The 18,821-nt window shown below is 37.9% G+C and overlaps 1 protein-coding gene across 9 annotated transcripts in view; it reads left to right on the forward strand.

The window, feature by feature from the left end:
- The window catches only part of LOC131031267 (uncharacterized), a 183,793-nt gene that overhangs the window by 121,009 nt on the left and 43,963 nt on the right, over positions 1 to 18,821 (forward strand). For 6 of the 9 annotated variants that reach the window (XM_059209688.1, XM_059209686.1, XM_059209687.1 and 3 more), the window contains 3 exons: positions 11 to 375; positions 16,803 to 16,909; positions 17,380 to 17,536. In XM_059209688.1, coding sequence (XP_059065671.1) covers positions 11 to 375; positions 16,803 to 16,909; positions 17,380 to 17,536 — 629 coding nt within the window. The remainder of the gene's footprint in view (positions 1 to 10; positions 376 to 16,802; positions 16,910 to 17,379; positions 17,537 to 18,821) is intronic. The other 3 variants (XM_059209684.1, XM_059209689.1, XM_057962334.2) reach the window with 3 other exon arrangements.

Raw genomic sequence — 18,821 nt, forward strand, 5'->3', positions numbered from 1 at the left:
TGGCTGACAGATGGGGTTTTATTTATATTTCTTTTTATATGTGGATCAGTGTATTCTGATGTTTCTGGATTTAGAAATCTATTTGAAGCATCACTCAAAATGCAGAGTGTTGAAGTGGGAAAGAAGATAGGAAAGCGCTTCAGGAAAGGTAAGAATAAGAAAGAAAAGAATGGGCAAGATATGATATTTCAGGGCCTAGACTTTCTTCTAACAGGACTGTCTACTACTAAAAAAGCCGAGCTCGAGAAACTGATCAGAGAGAATGGTGGTGTTGTGCTTCCAAATCTTCCGCCACTCTTACGTATGCATATGAGAGGAAGACCAAAAACAGATGACCTGGGTAGAAATTATCCCATTGTTTTATCTTCACAGCAGGTTGGCCAAATGCTTCTTTTATTCATGAACCTTCCACTTTTTGTGTGATTGTTTCAAATAATATTTTATCATGTCTTCCCTCTTTTATTTTTATTGGTTAGAGTTGTTAACATCCACATTTATTGGGCATATTTTGATGATTATGGAATATTCTCTGAAGTGGAGGGTTTGACAAGTAAAAGAACAAAAGTTATGTATGTTGAAGATGCTTTGCATGATTCTTGTCACACTGGTGACGGATGTGGATTCTCGAAATTTTTGTCTGTAGCAATCTAGTCACTATATCTTCAATATACTGTGGATATTTTCAACGCAAAATATTGGGATAGTGCAGTAGAATATAGAACTTCAAAAGTTTGAATGTTCTGGAACTTGTTCTTCATCAAGAATGATTGTCCTTTGGAATGGGTGGTACAAAATTTTGGTCATTATAATTTTTTTGACAAAGATTAATGGCCTATGATCTTTGCATGTCCATAAGGTCTTGAACCTTTGTCATTGTTGTGTTAAGGGCTTTCATATTGCTAGATTACAGTCTTATGGACAGGTCACTGTATTTTAAGGCTTGACTGATTAGTGCAGGGTATATTTAACACATGGTGATATATAAAACTTTTATAACCATTTCTGAAGTCTTCTCAGGTAATAACACATAGCTGAGTTCTAGTTTTTGAAGCCAGAGTTGGTGTGCTTTCTTCTTGGAGATGTGAGGTAGCACAACAAAGATAAATAGATAGGTGTCATGTTAGAAGTCACAATATAGTTAGCCACCATAGTCTGTTTGCCAGTGGACAAGGCATCTGTATGTTTATATTCCTTGTGATGATTTGATGTATCGTTTTAAGCAGTTAAGTCGCCAAGCCAAAGCTGAAACAAAATTTTGATCATATTCCATGGCCTAGAGTTTGACTCAATAGATTATAGGACCTTTAGAAAGGCTTTTTTTCATGTACTGCACAATGAAGAGCCTGCAGTCATGTGATTAATGATGGATCTTAAATTGTGGTGTTGGGATTTGTGAGTTCATCACTTGTTAACTATCAACATTGTTCTTCAGGTTTAAGGTTTGCCAGCGATGATCATTATGAGAGAATGGTTGCATTGTTGTGATGATTCTAATTGCATGGCATGACCTAATTACGTTATAAATGCATTCATGAAATTCAAATCTAACATATGTTGGTGTGGGGGTTGTGAGTTTATCACTTGCTTGTTAATTATTGATATTGTTCTTCAGGTTTAAGGTTATGTAGGTGTGATAGTTATGAGAGAATGGGCACATTCTTTTGAATCTTTGATGATTCTAATTGGATGACATGACTTATTTACATTATACACACATCTATGAAAATCAAGTTACACACACTGCCGTGGCCCTGCTTTGATATTTCCTAAAATCTGACTGATTAGAAAATGGTCTTATTTATAAGACGTCACCATTTTCTTGAGTCAAACCGACATTCTTGAGGTTGAGGAAAATTAGTAAAAAGAAACGCTGGCCGATCCTTATACAAGGGGCTGAGGTCCGTGTTGACGTGTCTTTTATGACTACGTTGAACACAAAATAAAGTTACCAACGGTCACCTTACTCTCTCTTGATCAAGGTTAGGCCGTATGCTAAGATTGCAAAAAGATCAAACGACTAACTCCAAGGTTCCTTTATGCTTCGGACGTGACTCAGTTGGCAGATGTGATATGCTGGTAATCCAAGGGGCCTTACGTCTGGATCGTTCTTTCACTTCTTTGCTGTGGCTGGAACTCCATCATTGGATATAGCTATTCTGTGATGCTTCTGCTTCGAATGAACTAAAATGAACTGAAAATAAAGGGGAAAGGGTTAGAAAGGCCTAAATCTACTCCTAAGGACAATGATATCAATAGTTAATGCTTTGGTGGACAAATTCCAAATAAACCAAGCTATGCTTCAACAAGATTAACTACAACTACACAAGAACCGGTGCAATCTTCTGAGGATGTTGAAGGATTTTCACATTGAGAAAGTGCATTTGAATACCCAAGCGCAATCCAAACGACTATCCACAACCGAACTTAGCACAAGTTTGGGGGTTCAGGCTAACTTTACATTGCAACTTACAATCAAAAAGATGCAAAAAGTATTAACCATGGGAATTCATCAAACACCATTACATTCTCCATTGAAATCAAAGCACTTTATCTAACAATTGAGAAAATAAAATTCTACTCTAAGTGAGGAAGGTGAAACTATGCAAGTTTTGAAAAAATAACTTAAGTGGACACCATTAAAGAACAATGTTTCACTGTTATTATCTCAAAAACTTATCGCAACAATTTCATACAAATCTCCCTCTTGCCTTTCAAATGAGGGGGGTCACCCCTTTATATAGGCCTTAGGCCATGATTACATGCAAAACCCTAATTAGGGTTTTCCCTAAAAGATTCCCCACTCAAGATGCAACAAGGTGGGAATCAACTCTTAATGCCCACTAAGCCCATATACAATGAATTCAAACAATCCCAGAATGACATCCATTCGTGCATTAAATGCACTCCATTACATCAAATTTGCCCAAAATACTATGAATATTCCCATGCAAGAAATAAATGCCCATCATTCTCCATGCGATGGCTACATGCGGCAGGAATTTGTCATAAAATCATTAATATGGCGGCTACATGCAAAAAGATTGTTCATGCATTCAACATGCATCGACTAATCCACCACTTGGTCAAAATGTTTCTATAATAAGTGCACCACTACGAAGCCATAAATGCACCATCATTTCCTGGACGTGACGACCGCATGCAAAAGGAATTTGCCATTAATTCAATATGCGCTGACTTGGCTGCCACTTGGCGAGAAACCCCTAGAGAGAGAAAACTTTAGGAGGGAGAATCTCTGACTCTAGAAGCATTTTCTTGAAGGTTTTTGAACTTGCCTTGCTTTGGAAGAGATTTTCAACAATTTTCCACCATCTCCTATTTTTTAGGAACTTTCCTAAAATTTAGGTCCCGGGTCCAAGAGAGAGAGAAATCTCTCACGATTCCAAATCTGTAAAAATTTCCGGATTCTGATAAGGTTCGGTGTCTAAAAATGGAAATTTCAAAATTTTTTTCAAGGGGATTTATGCTTTCCATTCCTCCTTGACCCTTGGATTTTCATGCCTTAGACAAATTTTCGGTTTTCCAACTTAGGCGTGGAATTCACTCTTCATGGCGGAATTCATCATTTCATCCTTGCCTTAGCCATTTCAATACCTTTCCTTGACCAAGGTGTTGATTCTTCCCTGCCATGGAATTTCAAACTTTCTCCATTTTTCATGCCCTGTGTGTTTTGGCGCCCTCCATTGCTAGGTGCTATTCTTCATTGAGGGAGGAATTCATGATTTTTAACATTTTCCTTCATCCCCTTCATTTGGCGCCCTACTATTCCCTAGGGCAAAATTTTGGCTTGAGGAAGGAATTTATGATTTTTTTGGCTTCTCCATGACTACTCTTCCTAGCGCCTTTCTGCCTTGCCTAGGCGCATTTTCACCTTGTTCATGGAATTCATGATTTTTCCATTTCTCCTTGGATAGTTTATTTTAGCGCCCTCCCTTGGTCTAGGGCAGATTTTTGCCTAAGGTAAGGAATTCACACTTTTTTCCACTCTCCTTGTTGACCATGTTTTGGTACCCTTTGACTTTCTTGGGCGGGATTTTGACTTGAGGAGGGAATTTCATGTTTTCCATGTTTTCCAAGACCTTTTACTTTTGGCGCCTTTCGTCAATTTTGGGCGCTATTTCTCAAGGAAGGAGGAATTTCTCCTTTTTCAATCTTTCCATGAACAACTCATTTTAGCGCCCTCCTCTAGTTTGGGGTGGATTTTTGCATAGGTGGAGGAATTCACACTTTTTTTCATCCTTCCCTGTCTACTCCACTTTGGCGCCTTCATCCTTGCTTGGACGGATTTCCATGCTTGTGAAGGAATTTGATGATTTCTACCAAGTCGGTCTCATTCTCTTCATCAGAACATATATGAAATATAACATTTAAGTATAAGAAAGGATACTTTAAGTTATATTTCATATATATTGGTAGGATGTTTGAGAGTGGTTTCAGATCTCTAGGAATTATAATGCAAATTCTAGGTTTTAGAAGATCTTTTAAATTTTCTGACAGTCAAATTTCAAGCCATTTCCGGATCAGGATGACATTTGTGGATTGATGTGAATTTCCAAACTTAGATGATTTTTCGAGCTTTCCATTTCTGGAATAGGAGTTCCATACGTAACCATTTTTTTGATCCAACTTGTTTACCTTCTGACTCTTTCGGATTTAGAAATGATCTTTAGGAACATTCAGTCTTCAACATCTTCAGGGATGAAGCTGCCAAAATAGATTTTCCCAAATAGTAAGTGTTTCAAAATGTTAGGGTTTGGACAAAACAGGTCAGGAAAGCACTTACTAAAAATAGTAAGTTTGATTTTTGGTAAATTTAGACCAATCCCGGAGATAGTGAAACTTACTAAAAATAGTAAGTGCTCATAATTTGCTCAAATTGTACTGGGAGGTTCCTTGAAGGGTCCTGATTCCAGTTTTACATTCAGTTTTTCCAAAACCCTAAAAGAAACTCCTAAAATCTAGGACCGAAGGACAAAAACCTAAAATGACCAAAAGGGGCCCTAGACTTAACCAAATTAGTTCAAACGAAAAGCAGACTTGAACAAAATGATCCCCAAACACTTGCAAAGCAGAGAGATTGACGAGACTGCTGTGAGAAGATCCAAAAAACAAAGCCAAAAGACCGGAAGGGCCTAAAAAGTAGGGGGTCCCCATTCACATATGGGCGATGTGTGAAAATGTCACAACAGGCCGACCTCACCTTAAGGAGGCAAAAGATATACGATGATGCCTAGGACGAGGGAAAACAAGAAAGAAGGTAAAAAAGGGCATATCTAATTATTGCAGAGCATCAATTCCTAAACCTACAACAACATACATCAATCCATGGATTAAGGCATTGATTATTATATATGATTTGCAGAATAAAGCAGCCATCTATTTGTGGATGAGAGAGGACTCCTTAGGTAACAAATGACTAATATCTCCAAACACAACGAGAAGCTACTCCTTAGATCAGTGAATAATAAGAGGAATAGTGGAATGACAAAGATTCCCCTTTTAGGAACACCGACTAATATTTAGGAAGACAACATCATAGCGATCAATGAATTACAATTAAAGGCACTTAAAGCAGTGATTAGTTCAAATTAGGAAGAGGCATTATTGAGGAAGGGTGTGACGCTCCTATTGGGTCAGCAATTAGTCTTCTAGCGACACAAGGATATAAGGTAAGTGATCATCATCAAACACAAAAGGGGAGGAGGGACATTTATCAGATAGCAAGACAACATTTGAGGAGGAAGACAATTTTAGTTCGAGCACAAGGTTACAACAAATACTTTGTTTACTCCCTACGATGTGAGTTCTTAGATTGGCAGAAGTAAATAGAATGTAGCATGTACATGAACACCATTCACATAATATTTAAGGCAGAAAGATATGGCTTTATTTCCTCATGTAATGAACAATACAATAACAACAATAATAATCCATTCCTGGTACCATCTCGAGTACATATACCCTCGATGGTTGGTTAAGATGCCAACCGCCAGACAACTACCTATCCCTACAAGAACCAACAGTTCATTACATTGCCATTTAATAAAACATAAAAACTATAATTCATTCAAGTGTGACATAATTGCCGTCTACATCAGTCACCCCAAAGAAGTCGTCTTCCAAACGACAGAACAAAAACAAGGCTGGTCAACTATAAACTATTGAGAAGAGGGAAGATGAGAGGACGCCCCTGGAGTGGCTAAAGAAGTTGGTGCAGGAGTGCTCTAATACGCAGAAAGATGCTAACGAAGGTGTTGCACCTGGTCAGCTCAAATCCAAAGGTTTCTCTCTGCAACTTTTTGGACGCTCCCAAGCCACCTTTACCAGTTGAACGACCTCCATAAGATCCTTCTGAGTGGTCTCCAATTCTCCAGTCAACGCTGCCATGCGACCAATTCCTCCATCGCCGCCAATCTACCAACCTTTGACTCCTTGGCTAAGCAGGTTGCGTTTTGCAACTCATAGAAATTAACCTGGAATGAGCTCTCCATACTTCGTAGGGTTCCCAGTACCCAACGCGGTCCTTTCCCCACCCGTAGCTGGTGCCACGAATCTACCATCTCGGGTGTCTCAATGTCTGGCCAACCTGCAGCTCTAAAGTGTCATTGGAATGCCTCCCCACATCCACTCATCATGAATGCAAGGAGTTTGTCTGCTTCTACTGGTACTATGCTGATATCTACCCGTTTTGCTAGTTCAACCACTTCCCTAGTAACAATAGCCAAATTATCAAAACTCGCCGCGAATCAAGCGAGTTTCCCGAGTTGGTGAGTTGAGTGAAACTCGACGAGTTTTGGTAGCTTGTGACTCGGACTCGGTGATTTTATCGCATAACTCGCATGACTCGCGAGTTAGGCGAGCTATGGACAAACTCACCGAGTTCAAGCTCCAGGGCTCGTGCTGCGGCATGTCACGTTTTGACTTGCAAAAAACAAAAAAACTAAGTTTTTTGACCAGGCAGACAAAGAGGCTGAGGCCGTGGCTATGGTAGAGGAGGAGGATAGAGCACAATCCGACATAGGCACAACTGATGTTGATCATTGTGGCACCTCACAGGTGGAGACTATGGCTGCTCAGTCATCTGGGAGCTACCTTAGACGACTTTGTAGGAGGCAGATAGACTACTCTGAGGCTGAGGTTGAGGATGAGCTAGAGCCTGAGCCATAGACTTGTTTTTGTTTACAAATACATATATATTTGGGAACATTTGATGTCATGGATTTTATATACATTTGACAACATTTATAACTCTATATATCTATGTTTTCTATTTTCTTCAACTACAATTTACATTTCTACGCATGTGATGGATGTATGTTTATGTATGTGATCAAATTAGCTTCTATTTGATGATGTTATAGTGTTTTTAAGCTTTATTCAATAATGGGTGCATGAAACAAGTGTTAAATCGTTACAAATCTCTAAATTTCAAGGGTTTTTTAATTTTGTCAAGTCATTGCCGAGTCGTTGTCAAGTCATTGCCGAGTCACGAGTCAAGTCAGCCTTGCCAAGTCCGAGTTTGGGAACTTTGACAACAACAATGCCCTCCATCTTCGTAAGGTACCTCTGAATGGTACCAAGGGCGTCCTCCGGGTCAAGTTCAGAAACTCAAACATGTCCCTCTTGTGGTGGCTGTCCATTGGATGCTTCCGCTCGTGCTTCTGTCCCCTTTCATGGTGCATCTTCCTCACCTCCATGGTGTATGCTTTCTTCTTCAATGATTATCACATTAGGGATGGGTTGCTTCTCTTGTCGATTAGCTTCCTCTAGTGTTCCCTGAGGCTCCTTCTCACCTAGTGTCAGACTGGGTGATGGTGGGGGCGTATCCGTACTTATGTGAAAGTGGTTGAGAAATCTATCAGTTCTGTCATCCGCTTCTTTTCCTGTAGTATCCCCTTTTGCGGTAGTACCCCTCGTCACCCCTTCGGTCGTAGTACCCCTCATCACCCCTTCGACTGTAGTACCCTTTGTCACCCCTTGGGTTGTAGTACTCTTCGTCACCCCTTCAATAGGTACCTCGGTTTGGGCAGCTGGTGCAGGGGTGCCGCCGATGGGCTACAACAAGATAGCAATGGGTCTCACCTCACCCAATGGTGTAGTGATCTGGACTTGGCTAGCGGGCACCCATACTTGGTTACTTGGTACCAATTGTGTCGTAGGGGATAGCCAAGAGGGGTGCAAATGTTACCCTTGTCGTGAGCTTCTCGGTGGCTGGTGAACTTGCCAGTACACACCCTTCAACGATAGTGTCCTCCTTGGCCAAGTGTTCCTCCACTCCTCCACACCCGTCGGCATCGTCCTCTCAGTCACTTGTGTGCGAAACCATCATGAAGCTATCATCTCCACTAACACTCTCCGTGTCGTCTGAGTCTTCTTCCTCTTCCTCTGAAGAGTCTTCCTCTTCTGTCTCCACCTCCCCACTCATCCCATTGTCTTGCCTTCGTCTCTTCCTCAAGGGTGGTTGGATGTGGGCATCAGTGAGAGTTTCCAAGTGCATGCAGTAGAACATGGGCAGCTTTGTAAGGTCCTCCAAGCGGTTGGTTAAGATGCCAACCGCCAGACTACTACCTATCCCTACGGGAACGAACTGTTCATTACATTGCTATATAACAAAACATAGCAACTATAATTTATCTAAGTGTGGCATAACAAAGGAATTAATCTTTAGATTAGGCTTAAAACAACAGTGTGATATTATCTATATATATATATATATATGTTGCTTATGCTTAAATAGATAAAGGCATAAGTGTATACTCATATGATAGAATATAAGATATGCTTGACTATCTGAAATCCATCTTGCAGCAAGGGCTTGGGGTCTAAGAGGAAGGTTATGTAAGTAGGCCACCCTAGGGATGATTGTATTACTCACCCTTGGGCCAAGAGGGCTTTGAATACTTATCCGCTCTTGGGTTAGATAGAACCACCAAAAAACCCCCTTACAACCTCCGCCCGACTCCACAATGATGACACTAGTCGTTAGGAGGATGAGACATTGATAGGGAAAGCAGGTACAAGCAACCCACTAAGTAGGCCACCTCGGTGGATGTTCATATTGATTGCCCGTCGAGGCCAAGAGGGAGTAGTGTGTGCCTATGTGCACGTGCGTGTGTGCATGTATGTTTGTGTGTGTTTGCGTGTGTGCATGTATGTTTGTGTGTGTGTGCGTGTGTGCATGTATGTTTGTGTGTGTGTGCGTGTGTGCATGTATGTTTGTGTGTGGGTGTGTGTGTGTGTGTATGTCTGTGTGTGCGTGTGTGTGCTTGTGTGCTTGTGTGTGTGCATAAAATGGGCCCCACATGATTGCAAGATAGAAAAGGCATAATTTTCTTGTGTCGGAGAAAGGGGATGGCTCCTATTTTATAGATTTTGTGACCTTTTTTGGAAAAAAACTATATGGGTGGACTTCTGTCTCATGGTGCAAGGGTGCCCATGTTCTCTTACTTGGGTGGTGTTGGAGAAAAACAAGTGTGAAGGGTACTGCAAGTTTATTGAGCATTAATTCTATGCCCTCGTGAATGGGCTAAAGAATTTTTACAATCTTATTTCCTAGTGTGTGTTTGTTTGTGCTTAGTTTAAAGGATTTAAATCCAGGATCACATTGGTTAAAGAGATATTTTACTTGGTAAGATGTAACCCTAACCCTAATTTGTTGCAATTGTGATTCTAGAGCATAATCTAAGGTCGATTTGAAAGGGGACATCACACACATATAATGTGATTGTCAATTGTTTATATTGAAAATACATTTTGTGGCAACGTATTGTCAAATGATTCTAGGTAGGTTTGAGGGTTGCATCCAATTATTCTACATCTCGTATGATTCTTAATTATCAAGAGGATAAATTGAAAGAGGGATTGTTAAAGACTTGAGAGAAAAGAAAGGAAGTGGAGGTTTAAACCCAATCAAGCAAACGTTGGACAAGTTAGTATGCATGATAGCCATATGACATGAAAAATTCCTATGAAAGCAAGCCTTCAGGAGTAGAAGAAGGCCTATCATCCTTGTCAATTACAATAAGAGGGCGAATACTAAGTTCTATTATGTGATTTTTAGAATGGCCTGGGCTTTGAGGGCCCAATTGAATAATTTTTTTGGAGGAATTGGCTTACTGCACAAAGAGCTGTCCTAACATTCAAGGTTGACAGTTGTGGAAGTGACAAAAAATGTTGTTGTGCTATTGCCTTTGTAATCTAGAATTAGATTGTGAGCTGGGAAGAACAGTTGACACTCAATGTTGAGCTTAAGAGTTAGGTTTCTACAACTCACGAGTGGGAATTTCTTGTGGATCCACAATCTTTTGTTGTTGTCACTGCGGGTTCAAAGGACTAACATTCCTAATGGCTGAAGTTGTTTTAAAGAAGTTTTGAATTTGGTGATCTCAGAAGCTGCTTGTAGGGTTTAGTAGTTAAAAGTAACTATAGTGGGGATGTTCAGTGATGGCAATGAAGATCCACAAGAATGCTTAATATAACATCCAGTGGCTAAAAGAATGAAAAGGGGTGGGGATGTTCAGTAATGCCAATGAATATCCACACAAAATGCTTAATATAACATCCAATGGCTAAAAGAATGAAAAGGGGAGAGCCGTGGTCCATAACATATTGCTTATATATTATAGTTATCTTTTACAACAATATTAATTTCTCTTCTTGTTATAACAACGTGAGAGGGAGTACAATATTTGAAGGGAGAGATTCTATGTATTGAGATCCAAGGAGGTGACCTATTTTGAATAGTATAGAGCTAGTTAGAAGCATTTCTCTCGATTTAAAGTTGAACTACTAAGGAACTTTTTGGTGTGTTTTTTATGCACTCGCAACTCAGAATAAAATACCCAGAGATATGCTATTCTCTCTTGATCAAAATCTTCTATGTGCTAAATAGATGGACTATGTGATCACAAAGACGACTCCAAGTTTCCAGTTTTATGCGGATAGTCTCAGTTGGTTTGTTGTGATATGTTGGTAATCTCAAGGGGGACTCAATTGTTTGAGGAGTGAATTAATCAAAGGATTTTGTTGATTGTCGACACTTGTAACTTTTTGTTTTTTGAAATAATTTTGCAATAAGTTCTTTTCAATCTTACTTCTACTAAGACTTGGAAAGAAAATGGAAAAGGGACGAGGGTTTAGGAAGATAATTCTAACCCTAATCTAATCCTATGAACTCTGGAGACAAAAATTGCTAAAGTGGAATTCAAAACCAATTCTTGTTTCGTCAAATTGAACATCTGCATAAGAACGGTGCTATCTTCTAAGGAATTCAAAAGATTTTCATATCACTAATATTCACCAACATTTTGAACAATGAATATAGCAATAGAAGTTGACTTTTCATTTTAGGCTAACTTTGCACAATAATTGAAAATCATCCAATTATTAAAAGTATGAACACATCCATTCCACATTAATCAATTCTATCGAATCCTTCATTCAATCTATCAGCTTGAAAATGAAATCTATTCTATTGAGAGCCAAGAAACCATGCTAACTTGCAAAAGTAGACAAAAAGTCACCAACAACTGAACAATGAATAATGTCTTAGCACTTAAGAAGTATCACTACAACAATTTCTTAGAAATCTCTCCCTTTACAAATGAGAGGAGGGTTTATATAGACACCCCATTAAAAACAACGACCTAGATTGATCCAAGATCAATGACCAAGATTAAAACATTAAAGCCTTGATTAGGGTTTGTTACAATATTTATCCAAAGTGGGCCAAAGGGAAATAAACAACCACCAAATCTAGCTTTCTTCTAGGAGTGGGCATCCCTTATCCTTTCCTTTGGCAGCAAATAATGTTGACCTTGTATTCCCTTAGGTCCATCTTATCAATGTTTGAAAACCATCCTCAATGGACAAAAATGAAGATGCCTTGCCAAAATGTTGCTTTTGGATTGGATTTGTGGAAGTGATGAAGTCACTTTGAACTTTGGCCTTCGGGTTCTCTACATTCATGTCCTTGTCTCAAACTATTTCCCGCTCAAGCACATTGGAGACTGTGACGAAGACCTTGTCTTGGATTGTTTTGATTGTTTCTTCTATTTTGGCATCATCAATCTTCATCTTTTGCAAGGAATATTTATGGATTAAGGAATATTTCCTTGCCTCCTTTTCTTGAAGTCTATGAGGTCCATATGGCCAAGGTTGGTATCCTCAATTCTCTTCCATTCCATCATGATCTTGGACTCCAACTTTGGTTCTTTGTTATTGAACTTCATCTGCGCCTATTTGGAAATCCCTTCTTGAGTTGACATTTACCAATTGAAAATGATGAAAATTTTCTAAGTTAAAAACAATTAGGGGGGGTTTGATGTTAATTTCCAGCCTAGAGTGCAAAGCTTGAAGGAATTTTCAAAGGATAATTCTTATACAACTTATGAAATTCGAGGAATAAGACAATAATTTTTTTGAAAATTGAAGCATTTGCCCCTAAAAAGCATAAAAAAACAAGATGATTTGAAGTGAATGTTGTCCTGGAAGTCCGGAATCATAGGAATTCCAATTGAAAGAACTCTTCAAGTTTTGAAAGGAATTGGAACTCTGAATGAAAATTTGCCCTTAGATGAAAACTCCTTAAATTCTTTAAGGAGTCACTCCAACTTTGACCTCTAGCGTGGAAATTGGCTTTGAAATTCTCCCAGGAGATATCTTCGAAATTTACAATTTTGAACTTCTTCAACACCTAGCCAAATTTTCTCAAAAGCTTTACCTTCCAAGACTTGGGCGAATTTCTCCTTGACTGGTATCTTTTTACACTTTAATCATTTATGCCTTCAACACGCTCTTCCAACACTTGGGTGATTTCTTTTGCTTCTATCTTTTTTTGCTTTATTTCACCTATACTCAGTTAAAGTCTCAAACTCTTTTCTCTTTCAACACTTAGGTGAATTTCTCCTTGACTTTGTATCTTTTTTTGCTTTATTTCACCTATACTTAGTTAGAGTCTCAAACTCTTTTCTCTTTCAACACTTAGGTGAATTTCCTTGTGCTTTTATTTTTTTGCTTTAAACATCTTTCCTTAGGCAACTTTCTCCCTCATCCCTCTTGAGGGGACTTCATGTCTAGCCAAGGATTTTTTTTTTCACCAAGGAGGCGTACTTTATTTGCCACCAAAAATTTTCCTCTTGTCATGGGCGGACTTCACTTAGGTTCAAGGAATTTATGCTTGATTGGAGTGGACTTGGCATAGACTTGAGGAATTCCCTTGACACTTAGCGAACTTTTCTCCATCCTCCTTGGGCAGACTTCATGTCTTGCTAAGGAAATTTTCACCAAGGGGGGCGGAGTTTGCATGAGCACAAGTAATTTTCTCCATCCTTAGGCGGACTTAATACTTGCAAGGAATTTTTACCTTGTATGGAGGGTGGACTTTGCTTGATACAAGAAATTCATCCATCCTGACAGCGGACTTCACCTTGACTTAGGAATTTTCCTTGATTGCATAGGGCGGACTTGATGATAGAAAAGGATTATGCACACCTCCCTAGGCGGACTTTGGCCAGGGTAGGGAAAATTCACCAAGGCATGGGCAGACTTTGCCATTGAACAAGAAATTCTTCCCCTCATGCCATGGCAGACTTGAAGTTGCTTTGGAAATTTTGCCATAGGGAGGGCGAACTTCATCTTGGATTGGAAATCTTCGCCATGCCTTGATGATCTTCACGATAAGAACAAGGAATCCCATGATCCAAGCTCCAGACTTAACCATTTTTTCATGATCTTCAATTAGCTTTTTAGAAAACATCCTTTGGATTTGAAAGCAGCTTCATACTTGATTTGTTCTGATGCATTCTCCTGACTTGATATTTCTCTTGACCCAATGACCACCTATAATCCCAGAAAAAGCAAAAAGCAACTTTCTATTTTTAGAGAAAAAGTAGGCCAAAAAAGCAGGTTCTCGGATTGGCCCCAAAATGCCAAAACCAAATCTTTCTAAATTTAGAAAAAAACAAATTCCCCCAAAAACAGGGAGTTGTTAGAATTGACCCCAGGAAATTGCAATTTTACTCCTTTGACCTGTCTAAGCACATTTGTAGCATGAAAATGTCCTTTTGACCAATACTCGTTGATTTTGGTGACTCCAATTTTCGAAAAAAAATCTGACTCATTTGCAGAGGCAAGAAATCAGAAACAAAACCCTAAGACACCAAAACACTACCCATAAAAAGCAAAAACAATGGGGTCCCCATTCGCAATGGGACAATGTGTGGAAATGTCACACGAAACCTAGGTTTCAATTTCCAAGGAACTTAAATTCTGTTAGAAACTTAATTTTTAAATTTTAAGTAATTTACCACAAAAAGATAAAATTCTAACAATTGAATTGGATTACACATGAAATTGAAATATCAGATTTCAGCAATGGTGCACAATTGTCTAACTATTCACCCAATGTGTGAAATTAGAAATCCAACAAAACAGTAGTTTTTTTGGATTGAATGTAGTGAAAATAGGGAGCTGCAATGTGATCTTTAAATATAAATGGATGTACAACCTCCATATGCATTATAGCTGGAAACTCGTGTCCCTCCATGGGCGTGCGTATCCCCATATTCGAAACGAATACATCTCCAATATAGCCCGGATACACGTCGGATACTATACCCATGCATGCGCAAGAAACCTTGATTTCCAATTGTGCCAAATACTATGTGATTTGATTTTTTCAAAATTTGACATAAATATTCTTGAGTTTAATTTAAAAGAATTTCATTCATGCAATTTTGAAAAAAAATTTGGTATAAACAAAACCTACATCAAATGAGTATTATCTTCCAATGCAACTCTACTATTTTTACATATTGTAAATTGTTAAATGAACTTATAATTATTTATGTAGCAATTATGTGTCTATATTGCTTTTGAAGTAATGAAAATCTCTTCTAATAACCTAGAAAATTGTGTTAAATTTATGTGTATGTGTTTTATATGAATGTCGTATACAGCCGTATCCATAGTGGGGTTCTTAAAAAATGCCCATATCCGTATCCGATACCGTATCCGTGTCCATGCAATGTTGTCCAGATGTCTTGATCCATAAATTCTGTTAAGAGTTGCCTCCACAAATGTATAAAAATAGCCGTGGTGTTGAAAAATGATTTACTATTTAAAGTTAACGTCCATCTTCTATGCATCCATACAAGTTTGATATATGATCACTATTTTAAGATGTTGTTCTGTATCTGGAGTCCACACATATTTAGATGATTCATCATAGTGACATAAGGTCAAGTGCACAAGTACACAAGAATACTCATAATGTAATTTTTATATTGATGAAATCCATTGTGGTATGCAGTGCTTTGTGGGCTTGGCATTAGGCTCAGTCCCAAAGCAAATGTAGAGATATAGAAGCGCAACTTTTGTAAAAACTAAATAAGTATATTAATGTCCTTGAGTGACCAAAAGGTCAGTGGGACTTAAGAAAACATCAGTGAACAGTAGAAAGTTCTAGGAAGAGAGCATCCTAGGAAAGCAAAAGAAAGGAATGGAAGCACTAAAACCCAAATGAAGCAGCACAACACCAACACAAATGGCTAAAAATCCAATAAGAATAGCAATATGGGGGAAACAAAATCCACAAAGAGCAAGTCTCCCCAAGTACAATCTTAGCTGAGGCAATTTTATTAATCTCAATGGAAAGGATTACGAAGTTTGTGATGGGTGTCCATAGACCGTTTGCCCATACTTATACGATTGTCTTAACAAAGATGGAAAACTAAGTGGAAGAGCTTGACCCTTGACATTCTTTTTTCTACAAAATACGCTAAAGACAAGAATTGAGGTGGATAATCTTTGAATTTCCATCCTTGTCCACACAAAAACAAATAATAAATGTGTTTTGTACAAAACTAACTTATTTTACTTAGAATCAATATTTCTAGCTTATCTCTGTGATACAAAGTCTGTTTTCATCTATTGTTTCTTCTCCACTTTTGTTTTATTCCAAGGAGTCCTCTGAGTTTCTCAAACTTGACTCAATCAAAAGTTTTTGTGTATATGTGGGGCAATAAATGAGATCAACTAAAAGCAATTGTGTGCTATGTAGAGAAAAATAATTTGGCAGTCAATGATGATTGTTAGGAAAAGAAATAACGAAAGAGTAGGCATGGAATGGCTATGTGCATTGTATATCAATGTACTTTTCTGGTGTAGATCATAGAAAATATCTTTTGGCTTTGTTGTCACCATTTTCCTTATTTTTGTTCACAGGTGACTTTAGCTTTTGTAAAGTTTGTTCGGTATATATGAATGAAATTTGTTGCTGTCATTGAGAACATCCCCCAGTCCCATTTCCTCATCCAGGAAACTTTGAGAATACATTGGGCTGGGGATGCCTTTCTTACCCTTTTTTATGTATATTTGATGTGATATACAGTAGTGGTGATTGATTTTTTTGCTTTAATACCTTTCTAACAGTTTCTGTAGTAGAAGATTAAATCTTGCAATCCTTTGATGCTCAGTCTTATGTATAAGCTTTTAAGCTTTGGCTGTCTGATAGTTTGTTTTGATTGATATATAGTTTTCTTGAATTGTATTTGAAAAGTACAATGATCTTCATGATGTAGTGTAATATTGCATGCAACAAAACTCTTCTAAGCTTTGGCTTTCTAAGAGTTTTGTTTTAATTGATTTACACTTGTAGTCCTATGCTATATCGCATGCAACAAAGCACTTCTTTTGGGGATTATTAATGGTAATATAAACATCAAGTTCCTAATAGTTTGAAGTTCATTTCAGCTAATAGATGTTTGCATATGTTTTTAATTCAGGTACACACAACTAAGTTCTTGTACGGTTGTGCAGTTGGAACCTTACTCTTGCAACCTAGTTGGATTGCTGATTCTATTGCAGCAAAATGTTGCTTGCCTTTTGACAAGTGAGTAATTTTCTAAAGTGGTATTTGATTTAGTTATCAATAATTCAAAATATCCCATTTCAAATAATATTGACCTAGGAAGTCTAAGATAGATGTGTGCTGCTGAGGTGTACTTGTTTTGTACATTTAGTTGAATGAATATAAGATAACATTTGATATAATTTCTGATTTTGACATGGTGTTTGATGGGATTACATGTATGCTTTTATAAAGAATCTTCACCTTTTTTTTGCTTTCAATGTAAAAAAATGAACACATTCTCCTTGCATTATGCCAGTTGCTTTTTACAAATAGGTAATTGGTATCTATATGTGTCTTGGCTAGTGTTAGGTGCTTTATACAATTAATTACTATCAAGTTTAAGTTCTATGAACTTGAGAGTGCATTATTTGAAGAGTAGTGACAACTGTTTTTAATGAAGCATTGCTATTGGTTTTAACTTTTTATTTTTTTTGGATCAATGTGGACAGATATCGACTACAGTCAAATGCTGCAACCTTAAGAACTTGTGACAAGCAAAAACACATCAATGCAACGATTGAAAATGCTATGCCTTTATTTAGTGGCATGGGAATTATGTTATATGGGAGACCTACTTTTTATTCAAAGCTCACGATTCTTATAAAGGTAAGGTTGACTTTGATAAGTTTATAATGTTTATGCGAATGCCATATCTTGTTTGTCTTCTATACATTATTTTAGAGAACATGGAGAACTTTCCTCAAGTTATTTTAAGATTTAAATTCAGTAATATGAGGCAAATGTAGATACATAAAGTTCTTTTATTATTTTTATATGGAAGTTTGAGCTTTTGGAGAAATTTCTTCATCATGTTTGACACACTACATATGTTTTGCCTTATATTTTGTGTTTGGGGATCTCCATTCCTTCAATATCCACTTGTCTTTTAACCTTTCCCTATCGATACAAATAAAGAGAGTTTGCTAAGTAGAAACCTTGACCTCTTTCCAATGAAGTTGTTACTCCAAATCATAGAAGAAAGTCCACCCAATCAAACAAAGCTTCATATTATGGTAAACAAAAAGAGATCAGTACAAGTTTGTAGTGAATTCTTGGGTTTCAATGATTACCCTTTATGTTCTATGAAACAAGGGTAATCATTGAAACCCAAGGTTGCAATTTAGTGGCAAGACTGTGAGCTTGTGCATCAGTCTAACTCTTAATCCTCTGTAATTGATTGCATTAGTTAATCTTTTTTTTTTCAAGAATGTCCATGCGAAAGATGATGGGTCCTGTTGTGACCTTTTCACACATCGCCCCTTTGCAAATTGGGGACCCTCTCCTCTCCTGCTTTCCGCGTTTGTTAGTTTAGGGTTTTGGCAACATAGTGGACAATTTTTTTACCATGCCCGAGCCTCGGAATTTTGATCATGCCTATTGTCATTTAGGGTTTTTGAAGTTATAGGATCAAGTGCATAAAGTTGAGATTTAAAATGATCCTAATTTTGTGTAAGTGTAGACCTTTTAAGCGTTAATGTGTTTTTGAATGCCCACGTCGGTGATTTTAAAGTGCTAAGGTGTTTCAGGACCTTTTGGAGTTGTTTTCTCTCTCCTAGGAAGTTATTCAAGTTGATTTTGCACTTTATCTCGATAGGTTTCCTTTTGTTTCGCTCAAATTTTTGGTAAATTTGCCTAAGTCCAATGAGTTTTATTGAGTTTTGAAGTTTCCTAGTGATTTTGAGTGGAAAAATCATCATTTTCTGGATGAAAATCCATATTCTAAGGGTTAAAAGGTCAAAATTCCACACTAGAGGTGCTTTTCCCCTCATATTCTTGACTACCCATGATTTTCCCCCACTCAAAATCCTGACTGGACGTGGATTTCCCCTAGAATCCAGACATGCCTTGTTTTTCCCCATTCAGATTTCATACTAGGATCGATTTTCCCCCA

The sequence above is a fragment of the Cryptomeria japonica genome, chromosome 8 (genome assembly GCF_030272615.1).
Source record: "Cryptomeria japonica chromosome 8, Sugi_1.0, whole genome shotgun sequence".
NCBI lineage: Eukaryota > Viridiplantae > Streptophyta > Pinopsida > Cupressales > Cupressaceae > Cryptomeria > Cryptomeria japonica.